Source organism: Centruroides sculpturatus, unplaced genomic scaffold (assembly GCF_000671375.1).
Source record: "Centruroides sculpturatus isolate CEXI.00-Female unplaced genomic scaffold, Cexi_2.0 scaffold948, whole genome shotgun sequence".
In the NCBI taxonomy this organism is placed as follows: domain Eukaryota; kingdom Metazoa; phylum Arthropoda; class Arachnida; order Scorpiones; family Buthidae; genus Centruroides; species Centruroides sculpturatus.
Genome location: NW_019385420.1, coordinates 281,598 through 298,641, shown reverse-complemented (window position 1 = coordinate 298,641; position 17,044 = coordinate 281,598). Strand labels below are relative to the sequence as shown.

Below are 17,044 nucleotides of genomic sequence, written 5' to 3'. Positions count from 1 at the left end.
ATAATCGTGGCTATTGTATCGTCCGAAATTATTTTTTTATTTTGCACAAACAATATACAGTTTAACCCGATTATAATGTCATCGAATGTAACGACAATCCTAATATAACGTCAAATTTTTATCGGTCCTACGATTTTACTATACTAGATAATGTTTAAAAAAGCCCCACTTGTAACGACATAAAACCGTTTTAACGTCATATTTGAAGCACTCCCAAATTTACAAAATTAAATTACAAATTTTATTTAACCTAGAAGAAACTACGTGTTTGGTCCTAAGGTCAGAGTTCACTTCTTAGAAAGACTGCGGGTGGTACTCTCCCCTACCTGACTTCGGTGGGGTGAGGTGGCTGTTTTGCCTGTTTGTAGAAGAGGGTCGCCATTTTGTATTTTATTTTGACTCGATTCTCGGTCCCCCGACTACCTACGAGTCTGGCTTTTTTATGCGCAAATGATCTGGGCACCTAATACTCTGTGCCAAATATCAACTCTCGGCATGTACTCCTTCATACCTCTATGCTGGTAAGAACGGGTGGCAGTACGATTTTATAAACAAGACATAGTCTTGTCAACAAAGCCATATATGAATTCCGATACACAACATTCCGTAGAAAAAAAAACAACTAATATAGAAAATTTAAATTACATTTTTCAATGATATTTTAAATTTCATATTAATATAATTACTAAATTTATACTAATCAAGGATGAACGAAAGCAAATAATAAAATTATATAAAATATTACATTAAAATACGAAGAATCTTTTGTTGCCAGATGGCGCGATTGTTTAAAGTTCACGCATTTCGGTAGGGATTGCAGGACAGATTTGCACCATTAATAATAAAGTTTTGCATTTATTAGAATAGAACCTGTAAATATAAGTAAACGATATATTTGTATATATCGTTTTGTAATTTTGGTAGTGGTAAGTACTAAAGAATATCTTGAACGGAAAATCTAGATGAAAGGAAACTTTTATTGAAGAAAGCAGTTTTATGTCACGTGAAAGACATTCATTGAATATTAAAAATTAGTTTAATTATAATTTGGATAAAAGCCGAATTGTGAAAGTATTTTCAATTTTTAATTTCAGGTGAGAAAATGTCGAGGATTACGGACGAAGGGATTGGTATAGTGCTGTCGTCGATGCCGCCAATTGTAGAAAATATTCTAAAAAACTTCTGTATTAAGGATTTAAAACGATGTGGAAATGTATGCAAGTTATGGCATAATGTTTCTAAAGTGATTGCAAAACAGAGACATGATATATTTAGGATCTTTAAGGTAATTCAAAATAAGTTTAATGTAACATAAAATTTTATTATTTCATAAGTAACAAATACGGTGGTACCTCAGGATACGAATGCCCCAGCATACGAAATTTTCAGGATTCGACATGAAATTCGAATATTTTTGCTCCATGATACGAACAAAAACTCACCATACAACGTTACATTAGTTCACAGTGCCATTTTTTTATTCACTTCTGTTCATTGGTCTCAGTCCGCATGTTTGCTTCGTCGTGGAAGGATCTCGCTCGATAAAGGAAATCTTGAGGTATTAACAGAAAGTGACTGATTTTATTGAAAAGAAACATCCCAAAAAGGTTCACAGTGGCCGTGTTGCTGCTTTTTACCGGAGTAATGACATTTGCCAAAGTCATTTTAGAAACATTTTAAAAAGTAGGCAAAGCAAAACTTCTTAGGAAAGGTATTTTACCAAGCAACCTCTATCCAGTCAAAGTGCTGGTGGAAGTGAAGGAAAGAAAGCAAAAAGTAGTGAATAAAAATTAAAAAACACAATATATACATAAAACAACAATAATTTTTTAAATCTTTTCTAAGTTATTGTTACATTATGTTATGAAAGTTAAGTTTTAGTATCATTTTCCTTCTCCCTTTGTTCCACCATCAGTTTATACCTTCACCGTCGTCTATCCTCAAAGGTAAAGTGCAAATAAAACTACATTTTTTTTTATCAATTATTATTCTATTATGATTATTTATTCATTTACAACTACAAAATGCATTTTTCAGTGTTTTCCTTACTAAAGTTATTATTATTATTACTTTTTTTCAATGTACTACTTAGCTTTCATTTGAGTGTGTTTTTCGTGTGGAACGAATTATTTGGTTTTACATGTAATCATATGGGAAAAAATGATCCACCTTACGACATTTTCATGATACAATCTCAGTTTCGGAACGGATTAATTTCGTATCCTGAGGTACCACTGTATTTGGTTTCAATATGTATTTGTATACAAATGTGTAATGATAAGGTATAGGCTGATTAATTAAATTTCAAATTTATGCAAATGATAATTTGGTCTCTTGATAAAAATAAAATTATAATTGTTGATAAACTGTGTTTTTTAATTAAAAATACATGGTGTAAATTCTGAGTGGGATAATGTAATTTAAAATAACCAAAATTTTACTTTGGTTTTCGTGATGTGCTCTCACTAAAATGTGGTAGGATACCATATTGTGCTCTTGTTAAAATGTCAATAAAATAATGTATAATTTATCATACACTCTGTACTCAAATTTGAAAAAACCCCATATAAATACATTCTGTTAGAATTAAACTGGCTATATTGCCTCTACTTGCCTAGATTATTGGTCACTCTGATGATTATTATACTAGCAGATCTATTTGGGCAAATTTATATGGTCAATACAATTGAGATTACAAATACATTTTGCTGGTAAGCGATGATACTGCCACATTAAAATAATCAGAACAAATTGTTTTGTTAAGAACAACAATATTTTGATATGAAGTTTACAATTCTTAGCTTTATATTCATACTGTATGATTTATATATCAGCTCTTTCATATATGTATCAAATACATTACATACATTAATAATTTATACAATTGTTTATTAATGTATTGATTTTATTAATTTATTTTGTATCTTTCATTAATTAACTTTCACCTCACTTTTTATTGATGAGATTTCAACCAAATTTAAGTAGAACAAAGACTACAAAAAATTTATATTCTTTGTTTTATCTAAATATTAGAATATCAATGTGAAAATAGTCAATTTACCATAGTTTAAATATTTTTTTAAATTAAGAAAAAAATGCTTAGACAAATTATGAAAATATTCATATTTTTCAATGTTAAAAAGAAAACAACATGGAGTGTTATCAAGTTATGTTTAAAGTGATAAATGACTAGCAAGTAAATGTAACTATATAAAAATGAATGCTTGAGTTCATTTATACAGAAACAAATTATGAATTGCTTAATAAAAGAAAACGAAAGAGGAAGAAGAAAATTATTGTAAAACCTAGAGCTAGATAATTTTCAGATTTTTAAATTTAAACTGTTTGATAGTTTGAATATTTCTTTGCCACTATTAGATTGAGTATCTGATAAAATCTTTGTCCTCAATAAAAAAGATGTGTTTACTGCAAAATAAAACACATTTTTCTTAAACAGAAGTTTCAAAAAGTATTTAAATAACGATAAATTTATAAAAATACAGTATATTGAAGATACAAAATGTCTTTATAATTCCATTGTTTACAATTGCCAGCAAAAGTCCAAAAACAATTTTCACTTACAGAGATGACTTGAGACTATGTCTCTGTAAAAAATGTAAAATGGTTAAAATATATTTTTATGCAAATACATCAGCCGTTTTTTAATTTTAATCAACAATATATTTAATTTCAAAAGTTAAAAGGTAGTGGCTTTCTTTCTTCAGTAACACATCACACAAGGAACAGTTGATTTATGTTTAATAAAAAATACATAAATCAACTGTTCCTTGTGTGATGTGTTACTGAAGAAAGAAAGCCACTAGCTTTTAATTCTTTAAAGTCTATAAANTCTTTCTTCAGTAACACATCACACAAGGAACAGTTGATTTATGTTTAATAAAAAATACATAAATCAACTGTTCCTTGTGTGATGTGTTACTGAAGAAAGAAAGCCACTAGCTTTTAATTCTTTAAAGTTTACAAAAAACCAGTAATGGAAACCTAATTAAATATTTAATTTCATTCATAAATTCATATTTTGAAAATTCAATTAAAAATATTTTAGTATTTAATACTTATAACACTATGAGGTTTGAACTATATCAGTATATTCTCAAATCATCATAAATCATGAATCTATACTAATATTATAAAGAGGTAATGTTTGTAAGTATGTATGTATGTAAATTTGTTTGCAGCAGGTAATCTCTGAAACTACTCATCCGATTTCAAAAATTCTTTCACCAATATTCAGAATGGAACCTCAGGGTGGACATAGGCTGTGTATTATTCCGTTAAACATTCATATAAATTAAAATATATAATCTAGGTTAAGGCTTTTATGTCCAACAGATGGCACTACGAGTACGACACCCTAAGTTTGCTTTTCTGTGAAAATGAACTAAAGCAGATCATCTTCTATCTATCTATATAAATAAAAATGTAATGTTCGTTTGTTCCTACCGATTCCTTTGAAATTTTGACACAACGCTGCATTCGAATACGCACGTGTTTTTATATAATATACGTGTTGAAATTCCCCCCACTGAAGGGAGATGGTTGGGATTAAGGCTTACTGTAAAGAACTCTGCTTCTATTTATACTATTTTAGATGCGGTTTTTTGCGTTTTAATAGGGTACGTCAACAGAATGTACACTAAGAAGAAATTTTTCGAAAAATTTCCCCCCCCACGGGGAAGTGTTATAAATTTATAATAGATACATTTTGAGCCACAACAACGCGTGGCGGGGTCTGCTAGTATTTTATAAAAATAATGCAATTTAATTATGCAGTTTTTTATCTTGAATACATTTAATAAGTGTAATTATATTTATTTAATCTAATAATTACAATTATTTGAAAAGTAGTTTTAATCACAATATATTTTATACGTATTTTAATTTATTTACTTTTAATTGTCAAGATAAACTTTTTTCAATAAAAGAAAGTTTTATTGTTAAGTTTGTTTTCTAGTAGAAACATGATTATCAGTAAAGCAGTTGGCAATGATTAGGTGTTTAAACATTCAAGTTTCAAAATATGGCAATGTGCAATTAAACTAATATGATAATTAAACTACTAATATTTATATGCACAAGTATAATAGAAGAATGAGTCATTTATTACAATTATTCTGTTATTTAGAAGATAAATACTGTGTTTTATTTTCTAAGATGAATATTTTTAAGATAAATATTTTATTTTCTTGTATTTTTGCATTTCATTTTATATTCAAAGTAGACAGTTTAATTGAAATAATTATTATAAGCCAATAGGAAAGTATTCTTTTTTTATCAGAATAATGATTAGCCACATTTCACTGTAGTGATATAACAAAATTTAGTGAATTTAATTGAGAATTCTGATTATCTTCTATGTTCTACATATATGGTACTTTTGATTGTCATCTATTCATAATTATTTAAATGAGATGAAAACAATGATATATTTCTATCTGACAGATTCAAATTTGCATTTAAACTATCGATTATAATCAATTTTTAATAAAAATTTTCTTTTTGAGTGGATGAAAAGCTTTTTAATTAGAAGGTGTATAAAAATAAGATATCATAATATAGATTAAATACAATAGTGTCAGTTTTGTCTTCATATTATAGATCTTCAGATTTCAAACAGTAATTACTGATTTAAAAAAATAAAATTGTCCTAAGGCAAAAATTACAGTGGGTGATCAGTTAACGAACATAATCCGTTACAAGACTTTGTTCACTATCTGAATTGTTTGTTAACCGTTATCGATTTACCATAGGTTTTTATGGGAATTTGATTAATTTGTTCTGGAGTCCCAAAAAATAAAAAATATATACTTTCTTACTACGTTTACTTATATGTAATAATAGAAATACATGTATACACACAGTCTTGCATTTTTATTAGTCATGTTTTTTCCATTTATGGTGGGGTTTAACTCCCACCATAAACGGAAAAAATCTGTCTAATGTTGATTGCTTTTCTCTCTTCTTCAGGATATTTTACAAGTAATTAATAGCATTGTAATTCTAGAGATTCCTAAGCCTATTAACCTCAACCAGGTTTGAATGCCATTCTAAGACTGTTGTTTATCCTCTCACTTCTTCAAAAGATCTTTAATAGCAGATATCAGCATTAATCTTCTTTTTCGTAAGAAAACATATCTTGCTGGGTTTCTTGGTGTTCTTCATTTGAGAGTCCTTGGCATTCTTCTGTCATCAGATTAATTTCAGGTTCCATTATGAGCTCTTTAATGTTCTTTATTTCTCAGACATCGTTTTTGTTACTTCTTAAGCTGTTTGGATCTTCGAAATATATAATAATTGCTACAATATATTTTTAAATTAAATTATTATTAAGTTTAAAATTTGATAATTATTAACAGATTATTGTCATTGTTTTTAGATATATGAAGGACGACGATGTTGTGTTTCTTCCCATTCTGTTCATAACTCTGAACAAAGCTGTTATGCTCAGAATAAAGTGGATATTGGTGTTCATTTTTATGATGTATTAAAAACAGCAAGAAGTGAACCTGAATTAGTAATTTTGTTTGGTTCAAACAAAATATTTAAAAAACCAGAAAATTATTTTAGTAACTTTACAAGCTATACAAATTCTGAGCCAATATGTAGAAAAAGAAAACGTAAAAGTAAAAGTGCTGAAGAATCCTATATTGTATCAGATAGAAATCATTACAATGATTCATGTAAGTAAGATTATTTAAGTATAAATTATTTTTAAAATTTTTGTTTATTGTTGTTTAATGAGGAGCAATCTTACATTTTATTATGACTATACTTTATAATCTGTCATTTAGTGATCTCCATTAAAATTTGACAGACATTAAAAATATTTATATTTTTCAAACTTTTATTGGATTAAACATAAATATTTATACCTGAAGTAAATCTGTGATATGATGAACGATGTATGATTCAAATTTTCAATATTATTGATTTCTTTAAACTATTTAATGTTTAAATTTTATATTATAAAAAAAAGTTTTTAAAAATTTACCACTTTTATTTAATGTTTGCTCATTTAGTGATCTCATTTGCATTGTAAGAAAATAATTAGAACTACTGCCATTAATGATTTTACTAATATTTTTTTTAAAGCAAATGTTCAAAATGATTATACTTATTCATGCATATTTACAGGAAAGATTCACTGATCTACACAAACATCTTGAATTTATTTTTATTTTTGTTACCTACATATTTCAATGTAATAACTCTTCTTCAGATGTCATTTAATTTGCACTTATGTTTAAAATGGTTTGATGTGTCATTTTAATTTCATTTTCAAACCAGTCACATTTAATCCCATGTAATGCTGACCTTAATTTATTACTTTCCTGGCTGCTGTATACAACAGGGAAAATATGGCAATCAATTCAAAAAATGGCCCTTCTGAGATTTTTACATTTTTTGGTCTCAGGTGTTTGAAACATTGAGAAATGTAAAAAAAAAAAAGTCGAGGATTCTGTATGTATCGTTGTCGATGGGTTTCAGGATGCCAATTTTGTACACCTACTTTAAAAGTTAATAACTCCTATACCTTTTCTCAAAAATTTCTGAAATTTTGCAGGAGGTTTGTGTATTAGGGGATTGATGCCTATTAAATTTTGGTGATTAAAAGTTAAGGGTTGGATAGATAGAGATGGGTCATATGTCATATCTCAAGTGGGGTTAGACTTAATGACGAGTTTACTCATTATTAGCATTTACAATTTTTTTATAAAGCCCATCCCTATGCTCAAAATTAAGTTTTTTCCATTTTATAATAATTAAAAATATAATTTTTTAAAATAAAATATCATATCACAACAGATGGCACCAACAAAATTTTAAATGATGTCAGGAAAGTTAAGCAACATATTGATGGATTTTTTTAAATTTTTATCTAATGTAAAATATGTGAACATTGATTCATTTTTTAAACCAGTTTAATGATATTATCTTCAAGATCAGAAAATATTTGATATTATTATAAAAATGTACTTAACTAGTAGTCATTCAGAAAAACATGTTAAAAAGTTCAAGTATGGCACTCGGTATCATGTGATATATAATCTGGTAGTTGTTGGTGTATTATGTATGTTCAATACATTGGGTTTGTAGATGTTGGTATATATATATATATATGTACCATGCTGGAATTGTGCTGAGTGTTTACAGGACTTGGACACTGAATGCAGCACCAGTCAGCACATATGTAACCGATGATGGTTATCTCTTTAAAATATCTCTGGAAGAGATCAGACTGGAGGCTTGGGTAGCATAACTGACAACACATTTGCATGGTAAGCGGCAGTTGCATATTCAAGTCCTGCTCTGGGCTAATTCTTTTCTTCCAGAATTAGAAAATTCTTATTTATTTTATTATTATTTAATTTAATTATAATTATAAAATCTAATAAGAGATGGTGCATAATGCCTTCCTTCAGTAACAAATTATTTAGTATTTAATTTAAAATAATTACAATATAATAGCCCAATATAATCCAGTAGTAGTTGGTGTATTACATATGTACTGTACAGTGTATCTGGTGTGTACATGTTGGTTTTTGATTCAAACAGCTATAAACATGAAAGTAATTACAAAAGTATTTAATAAATATATAACTTTCTCAAAATATGTGCAAGTTAGGATGAACTTTTAAATCAAAATATGTTGTATTTGAAATTCTTGATTAAATCTTTGAAGCAAGAGAAAAATATTTGTGACACTTTGCTGGAATGCAATATTAAACTTGTAGTTTAGTAAAATGTAGATCATGTGTCTTAGATGAAACACTGATTCTGATTGGCTATATGTGACATTTTTTAATGCTTATTTTTTTATATAGATATACAGAATCTTGACTCTGGAACTTGATATTCTGTAAAACTTGTCTTATTGTTCAAAAAGAAAAAATACATGTAACCTAATTTCTACCTCTATAACTTAACACTAGATCAAATAAGGTCCATCATTCTTCATTTTGATAATAGCACCAATTCCATGCATTAACAAAGAATATAATCCTTTTTCCAAGGTGTCACTGCAAAACACCACAACACAAATGTCATTAACTGAAAAGTAGCCACTGAGTAGCCATTATTTTTTTAAATTAAAATTTAACTACAGATAGAAATAGTCACTATTGTTATATATGTGCAAATTCATAAAAACACATGCATATTCAAATGGAACATTGTATCAAAATTTCAAAGGAATCGGTAGGAACAAATGAACATTACATTTTTATTTATATAGATAGATAGATGATGATCTGCTTTAGTTCATCCTCACAGAAAAGCATAATGCCTCACAGAAAAGCAAACTTAGGTCGTCGTACTCGTGGAGTTAGCGCCATCTTGGACATAAAAGCCTTAATCCTAGATTATATCTTTTAATTTATATGAATGTTTAATGACCTATGCCCACCCAGAAGGTCAATTCTAAATATTGGTGAAAGAATTTTTGAAATCGGATGAATAGTTTTGGAGATTACCTCCTACATCCAAACTTACAAACTTTACCTCTTTATAATATCAGTATAGATTAATTTTATTTTTATACAGAATATTATAGTAATGTGATTATTATTTGCTGTAAGCAAACTTTATTTTAATTTTTACACTGCAAATTTAAAAGAAATTTGGATAATTTCACTTTAGATCATATCTATTGTTGAAGGGATTATTTTGCTTTTTAATAATTAAGAAATACTTGTTGTTTAACTAATTATTACATAATTGGAACATCAGATAAAGGTTTGATTCATATTTTTGTTTTGTTTTGAAAATACCAATTTTATGCAGTCCATTTTTTAATAAAGTTTGAGATGAAAAGCAATGCAAACTTTTATTACAATTTTGTGAGAAACTACACAGTTTTTTTTTTTAATTTTTAATAATTTTAAGTTACAAAAGTAATATTTCTACTTTTAATATACAATGAAAAAAAGAAATGAATTGCAAATATTCATATTATTGTTAATTTTTTCTATCTCAAAAGTTTTAGGCAAGATCAGTAATAATAATCATAATCTTAATTATTGTTATATATGTAATTCTTAATTTTTTCAATGAACAATTAATGAGCAATTTTTAAAATTATTTAAAAGTTTTTAAAATTACTAGGAATCAATAAAATCACAGTAATGATATACAAAATTTAAAAAAAAAATATTTTTTGACATTTATATCTGTTCACCATTCACTTTTAATTGATTTGTAATCATCAATGTTTAAATTGAATTTAATACAGTAATGCCTCCATTTGTATGAATTCACTATTGTGGTAAAATTTTTAAATTTTAACCTTCTGGAAGGTATGAGATCAACTGTCTTAGTGATGGTGCACATAAATGATATTTTGACACTAGGAGCATCATCCACAAGTACATGTATGCAAATGGAACAATGTACATTTGACAAGTTGCTGAAGTGATGATGATTCCTTTGCTTCCATGTACAGTACTGTACTTATGGTTGCCATATCATATTGATGTCACATTTTTGCATCTAAATATTTTGTGTGCCTAGCATTTAGTTCACATGATGTCTCTCAAATACCATTGTTTATTTACAAATTGTGAAATCATCAGCATCACATCAGAAACTACAATTATCTTTTAATCCTGTATTATGTCTTCTTTCTAAAAATGTAAAGTACAGTACATGTGGATTGAGAAAAATGTTTTATGTTTATTTTTTGTACAGTAAGACTGTGCTTAATGCTGCCTCGCTTAATGCTGATTTGATATAACACCGTCTGCTTGAAGCCTAAAAAAAAAGCTCAAAATTTACACTGATTTAAATTATCGTGGCATTTTATTGATTTGCACATAATATGATTATTGATGAACACTAACCAATTAGAAAAAGGTGGAAAAAAATCTATGTATGTTTCTTTAAATCTATGTATGTTTGGTGTAATTTTGAAAAAAATATAACATCATGGATGCCATAGGCAATATCAGCTTCGCTTGGGAAGAATTAACTGATAAATGCATGGAGGAAGTGTGGAAGAAGTTATGGCTGAAGGTATCCAAGAATTCTCAACAAGAAGAGCCTATCACTATATCGTTAGGTTGATCAAACTCAACCTAATTGATACAGTAGGACTAGGAGATGTAGACAAACAGGATATGGAGGAGTTACCGCAGGATTTTGGTGAGAGTCTTATCAACGATGATCTTCAAGAACTGGCAGAACAGGGAATCCATGTAGAACTATAAAATAGTGATTCTGAAAATGAAGAACCCAAAAAATTTCTCTACAGATTTCCTTAGTAAAAGTTTGGTAACAATAATTGAAATCGTTGATCAAATTGTAGTGAATGATCTAAATTTTGAAATGAGTGCAAAAGCAAGACGAGGTGTTTTGGATGCAACTTCTGCTACCGACATTTGCTTAAGGAAAGAAAAAAGTGACAATGAAACTTCATTACTTGCAAAAAAAAAACAAGAATTTCAGAAAAGTCAAGACCTTCATCACAAAAAATGAACTATTAATATAGAAAAAATGAAGTAATTAATATATTATTATACATTTCTGTGTGCATATTTTATGTGTTATTTAACATATATTATTATACAAATTAATATAAAAATAACTTAAAATTAAAGTAAATTTTTTTGTATTTTTTGGTTGTGTGTTTCCCTACCTCTATTTATTCTGTTAAAATGACCTCATTTAATGCTGTTTCGTTTAGCGCTTTGTTGTCTAGGAACGCACTTAATCCCCCGCGTTAAGTGGTGTCTCACTATAATTTGATCTGAAGAATCAAAAAAATAAACATAACAACATGAAAATAAATGTATCAAATTTTGCTTTGCTGTAAATTATCTCTGTTTTCATGGATTATTTGTAATTGGAGAGGGATATGTTCTCTTTCAATGTCAGGGTATGAATAGTTGATTTACAGTACTACTGTATCTCCATTTATATGTATTTTTGTGAAACCAATTAATTGCATAAATTGAGGGATTACTGTATACCCAATAAATAGACAGTTAATTGGTTAACTTAAATTTCAAATAATTTATATTTAAAATTATTATTTTAGAATTAATTAATATAATTATGTGATAAGTAAACTTTTCCATTGTGCAATTGGATTGCTTCAAGCAATTATATATCAGAAAAATAGTTTCTATTAAACTTTTTGGTAACAATGTTTACAATAACTAGTCAAGCAAATTTTATAAAATTATTAATTTAATATTTAATTCATTATGGAATCAGTGAAATTTTGGAATAATGAATCATACAAACATATTTAACGGAAAGTTGACTGTTTAAGAAGTATAATTAATAAAACGTTATAAAAATCAAGGTGTTTAAAAAAATTCTAAATATAAGTTGTGTAAAGAAATCTGAAGATGTTATTTAAAATTTTAATTAGTTAAAGTAATAAAAATCTTTTAATTTCATATTAAAGATTGAGTTTAACTAGATATTATTTTATTGAATTTTATGGATTAGTTTCAAAATTTTGTGTATTTATTTTTAAAAATTTTAATATGTTATTGTATTAAACTATTCTTATTAATTAAATACATTATAAAACAATTATAAAATTTTTATTACATAATTTTCTAATGAAAATAAATAACTTTCAGTGACAGATTTTCTAGAATCCAATCTACCAAGATCTTGTAGGATTGTGAGTTGTGCAGGATTAGGAATAGTAGGAACTCCTATATATAATGTAACACCAATTGAAGCAGAATTTGCACCTGGTTTATCTGCTCTCTTTTTGCCCATGTTGCCTGGAATAGAAATATATCAGTTTAGTATATCGAAAAGCCACGAGAAAGCTTTGAGAAAAAATGACAATGTCAATTCATTTGTGTATGAATTAATGGGTATACCAAAGGACAAACATTTAGGTTGTTTGCTCATATTTTTTCAACATAATCCAGATAACCTATTAACAGCTAAAACAATAATAGAACACTATTTGACAAAACAAGATAATCAGTTGGCAATAGGTGGAGCCGTAGTTGATAAAATAGCTGCACCAACTAAGAATGGAGAAGAAGCATATAAATTGTTTACTGGATTAGCATTTGCAGGAGACAATATTCAAACTGCTTCGATAATTTTAGACAAAGACATAAACACAGAAGAAAAAGTTTTAGCTAAACTTACAAAATTAAAAAATTGTAACATACCAGAAAATAATTGTATTGCTTTCATGTTTGCATGTTGTGGAAGAGGATGTGGTCTTTACAATAAATCTAATGTTGAAGCTGAAGCATTTCATAAAATTTTTCCAAATGTTCCTCTTTTTGGATTATTTGGGAGAGGAGAAATTGGAAATGAATATTTACCACAGAATGGAAAGAAAGTTCATTCAAATTTTGACAAAGATGATAATTGGTATCATGGCTACACAACTATATTTGTCCTTATCTCTCTACAAACATTAGTATCTTAATATTTTACCAATATTAGAAACAATAAACAGTATATATGTATAATGTATGCTATGTAATAAAGTTTCCTATGTTAAAAACATATATTTTTATAATTTAAGAGAATCTTTTATTGTAAACATTATTCTTACTGTATTTAATTTTTCAGTGTATATTAAAAATATATGAAATGTAGAATAGAACTGAGGTAATTATGATTTTTGACTCTGCAGTTCATTTTTGTTAAACACATGTGACAGTAGACCAAAATATCAAAGTTTTAAACGAAGATCAAGTAATAAATGTTACAATGATAATTTTATACATTCATTTATTAATTTGAACAATGATAGCAATTTAATCATGATGAGTGAATGTATGTAACCAAATACAGTCAAACCTCACTTTAAGAATTTAGCATAGAAAATATAGGAAGTTGATCATCGGTAGTCAGCTCTGTCAACTTGTTCAGAAACTGAGTTATGATATGGCAACTGGAGCAAATATGGCATTCAAAATTTTGTTCATAAATGGGTGTTTGTAACCAGAGGTTTGACTGTACTATAATACTAAAGTTATCTTTTGGGTAAAATTAGTATATTTACAATCAAGTACAATATGTTCTGTTTCATTTGGAAGCTGAAGCAATTATAACAAGTTTCAAATACTGTCAATCTGTTGGGTTTATCAGGTCTATCAAACGTTACTTTTCTGATCAACTTACTTTTAGAACAATTTGGTTCACAAATAGAATTTTGAACTCATAATTGCTCCAGTTGCCGTATGATAACTTGGTTGCCAAACAAGCTACTTGGCAAGAACCAGCCCTAGATTAGAGAGAGATGGACAACTCCCTATAATTCCTATGTTAAAGAAAGTCGAAGGTCCAACCAATCAACAACAGAAATACTGATTTATAAGTTAGTGGCACCAAGATTTCCTTGTGTCATTAGGAGTCATGATACAAATCGTGATGTCTAATGACTCAAGCGTAAATTAAATAGCAATGTGACATCAATGACATTGCTATTTAAATTAGATTTCAATGCATATGTGGGAAAGATACTATTACTTTTTTCAGTATGTGCCGAAGTTGAATTTAAATCAAATTAATTAATAAAATCCATGTTAATTGACATTCATGTAATGTAAATAGCATCCTATAATTCATGTTTATGCTTAAGTTAAATTAAATAACAAAAATTTATTAATATAATTGGGCTACAATTTGAAAAATTTGTAGACCTATAAATAAATTCCCACTGTTGTCCATCCATTCACTTGTTTGTCTGTTTTTCCTTAATCTCGAGAATGGAGTTAGATAGATGAAAGCCGATACCAGATATGGAAAGCTTAGGGGTAGAAAGCTTCAATTAACTTCTGGTGCAAAGTGAAAATCAATACAGACAAGACACAACTTGCATTTTGCATTGAACTTTTCTTGTTATCCTTGCAAAGACAAGAAACTCAAATATTATATCTAAATAATATTTTTTGCATAAAGAATCCCTAGTTTCAAAAATATTGCAGGCAATATTAAAATCTATACTACAACAAGTTGTAAAAATGTTAACTTATATCAAGTCAAGATAACTTAAGATGCTTTTTTAAAAATTTGAATATCTATGGAAGCTCAGTATAAATCTTTGCTTTTGCACACTGAAGTAAGATTATTATTCATGGCCAAGTGCTGTGTCCATTTTTAGTACTTAAGAATGAGTTATTGGCCTTTTCTAAAATGAAGATACAAATGTTTTTATAAAATGTTTTAAAAATGATATTTGGTTTGTTAAATTGACATACTTAGCCAATATTTTCAATTACTTGAATAGCTTAATACAAATATCCAAGGAACACATGAAAATATTTTGACATCCACTGATAAACATTGTCATTTCAGAAAAAGTATCACTGAAAAATTGAATATCATAAAAAATATAAACTTCATAAAAATGCTGAGAGAATTATTTCCACTATAACTGGGTATTTAATACTGTGTAAAGAAAAGATTGCAAGTTACTTTCCTTCCTTAAATATAGAAAATTATGACTTAATACGAAATCTGTTCGGTGCAGTTAATACGTTGAGTTGTGAATTCTCTATGCAAGAAAACTTGTCAACGGATGGTACATTAAAAATGAAAAAATCTGAAATAACTCTTGAGGAATTTTGGATTTTTGTCTAATCTGAATAACCAGCTCTCAACATGAGACACTAAAAATTTTGTTACAGTTTTCAACATATTTGTGAGAGCTTGGATTTCACATTAACCAACTTAAAAAAACTCAAAAAACAAGAGACTAATATAGATGAAGTGAGGGTAGTTATATCATATAGTAGACCTGATATTGATGAAATCTGCAAAACTGACAAGCTCATATATTGCATTACAATTGACTTAAAGAAGATCCATTTTATAAAAGTTTTATTATTTTAGTTAGTTTTTACAGATATAATTTTTTAATTATTTTTTAGTTTATGTATTCTGTAATTCATAATTTTTAATAAAAAGATAAGTTCATGCATTATTTTTGTTGTTATTCTATGATCTCAGTGATTTTGCTGTTCTGCAAATTTTTCTGATATTCAAAAATGTTTCATGACTTCAAAAAGGTTAAGAATCACTGAGTTAGATGACTGGTAAGATTCAATTGCTAACAGGAAGAGTAAGATGTACAGGGAGAAGACACTATTAATTTGAAGTGGAGAGCATATATTTTAAATTAAATTAATTAAAAATATGATGAAAAATTGCAGCTGAATGTCACAATAAATATATATTGTGCTTATATTATATATAATATTACATTGCATTTATAGGCATTTTTATGCATTCAATACAGCTAAAAAGGTAAAAAAAAGGACTTTATTTTGTGGGTCAGCAATGGAATAATGCATTCTATATTGTTTATGGAAAAAATTTGTTTTGCTTTTAGAACAGATCAGTTTTTGAACAACTTTTAGGAACAAATTATGATGTGGCTGTATTTTCATAGAATAAAAGTTCTTCTATGAAAGAACATTCCTGAATATAGTTGATTTTGAAGATTAACTGTAAATGCATTAATTCCCATTGTTGTGAATTTTATTTATGGACTACAAAAACTTTCATAAGTTTCATGTAGCTTGTAAGCTTTCAGTTTACCCATAAACATCATTGGCGTGCCGTGACATTTGATGATAGGAAAGCTGTTTCTGTAAGAAGCCGACTTCTAGGGGCAATCAGTTAATAGTGCGTCAGTGATGGTATAGGGTCCATCTGTATCGTTTGTTCGATAAGCCAGTAAAATCCATAGACATCTCTAAATGTATTTTAAATATCACTATTACATTCTGAATCGCAAGCCACAATATAAGAGCTAAAATTAAAAATAAAATGTGAAATAAAATGTGTGCTGGATGTACCGGTACATACCTGGTACAAAATATTCTTCAATTGCATGAATATACTTTTAAAGAAAATTATAATTAAATATAGCTTTGTAAAGACACGTACATAAAATATTCTTTAGTTTTTAAATCTTAAAACAATCCACTTACTTGTTAGTCAAATAGCTCCCTGCAGTGGCTATGGATGGAATCGGAGACGGTCCTGGTAGGTGCATGCACGCAGGCTGCCAAATTCCGAGGATGCC

The 17,044-nt window shown here is 27.8% G+C and overlaps 1 protein-coding gene across 1 annotated transcript; it reads left to right on the top strand.

Annotated features, from left to right (window-relative positions):
- Positions 1-786: 786 nt before the first annotated feature.
- Positions 787-14,353, top strand: LOC111638820 (F-box only protein 22-like). Its single transcript, XM_023384569.1, has 4 exons — positions 787-926; positions 1,095-1,285; positions 6,398-6,701; positions 12,612-14,353. The coding sequence occupies exons 2-4, from the start codon at positions 1,103-1,105 to the stop codon at positions 13,430-13,432; spliced, it is 1,308 nt and encodes a 435-aa protein (XP_023240337.1). The 5' UTR covers positions 787-926; positions 1,095-1,102; the 3' UTR covers positions 13,433-14,353.
- The last annotated feature ends 2,691 nt before the right edge of the window (positions 14,354-17,044 follow it).

What these genes read in the sequence shown, in the direction of transcription:
- LOC111638820 (XM_023384569.1), top strand. Translation starts at nt 1,103, where the DNA reads ATGTCGAGGATTACGGACGAAGGGATTGGTATAGTGCTGTCGTCGATG. An exon ending in ATATATTTAGGATCTTTAAG is followed by an intron (nt 1,286 to 6,397) that starts GTAATTCAAAAT and finishes CATTGTTTTTAG; the next exon opens with ATATATGAAGGACGACGATG. An exon ending in AAATCATTACAATGATTCAT is followed by an intron (nt 6,702 to 12,611) that starts GTAAGTAAGATT and finishes AATAACTTTCAG; the next exon opens with TGACAGATTTTCTAGAATCC.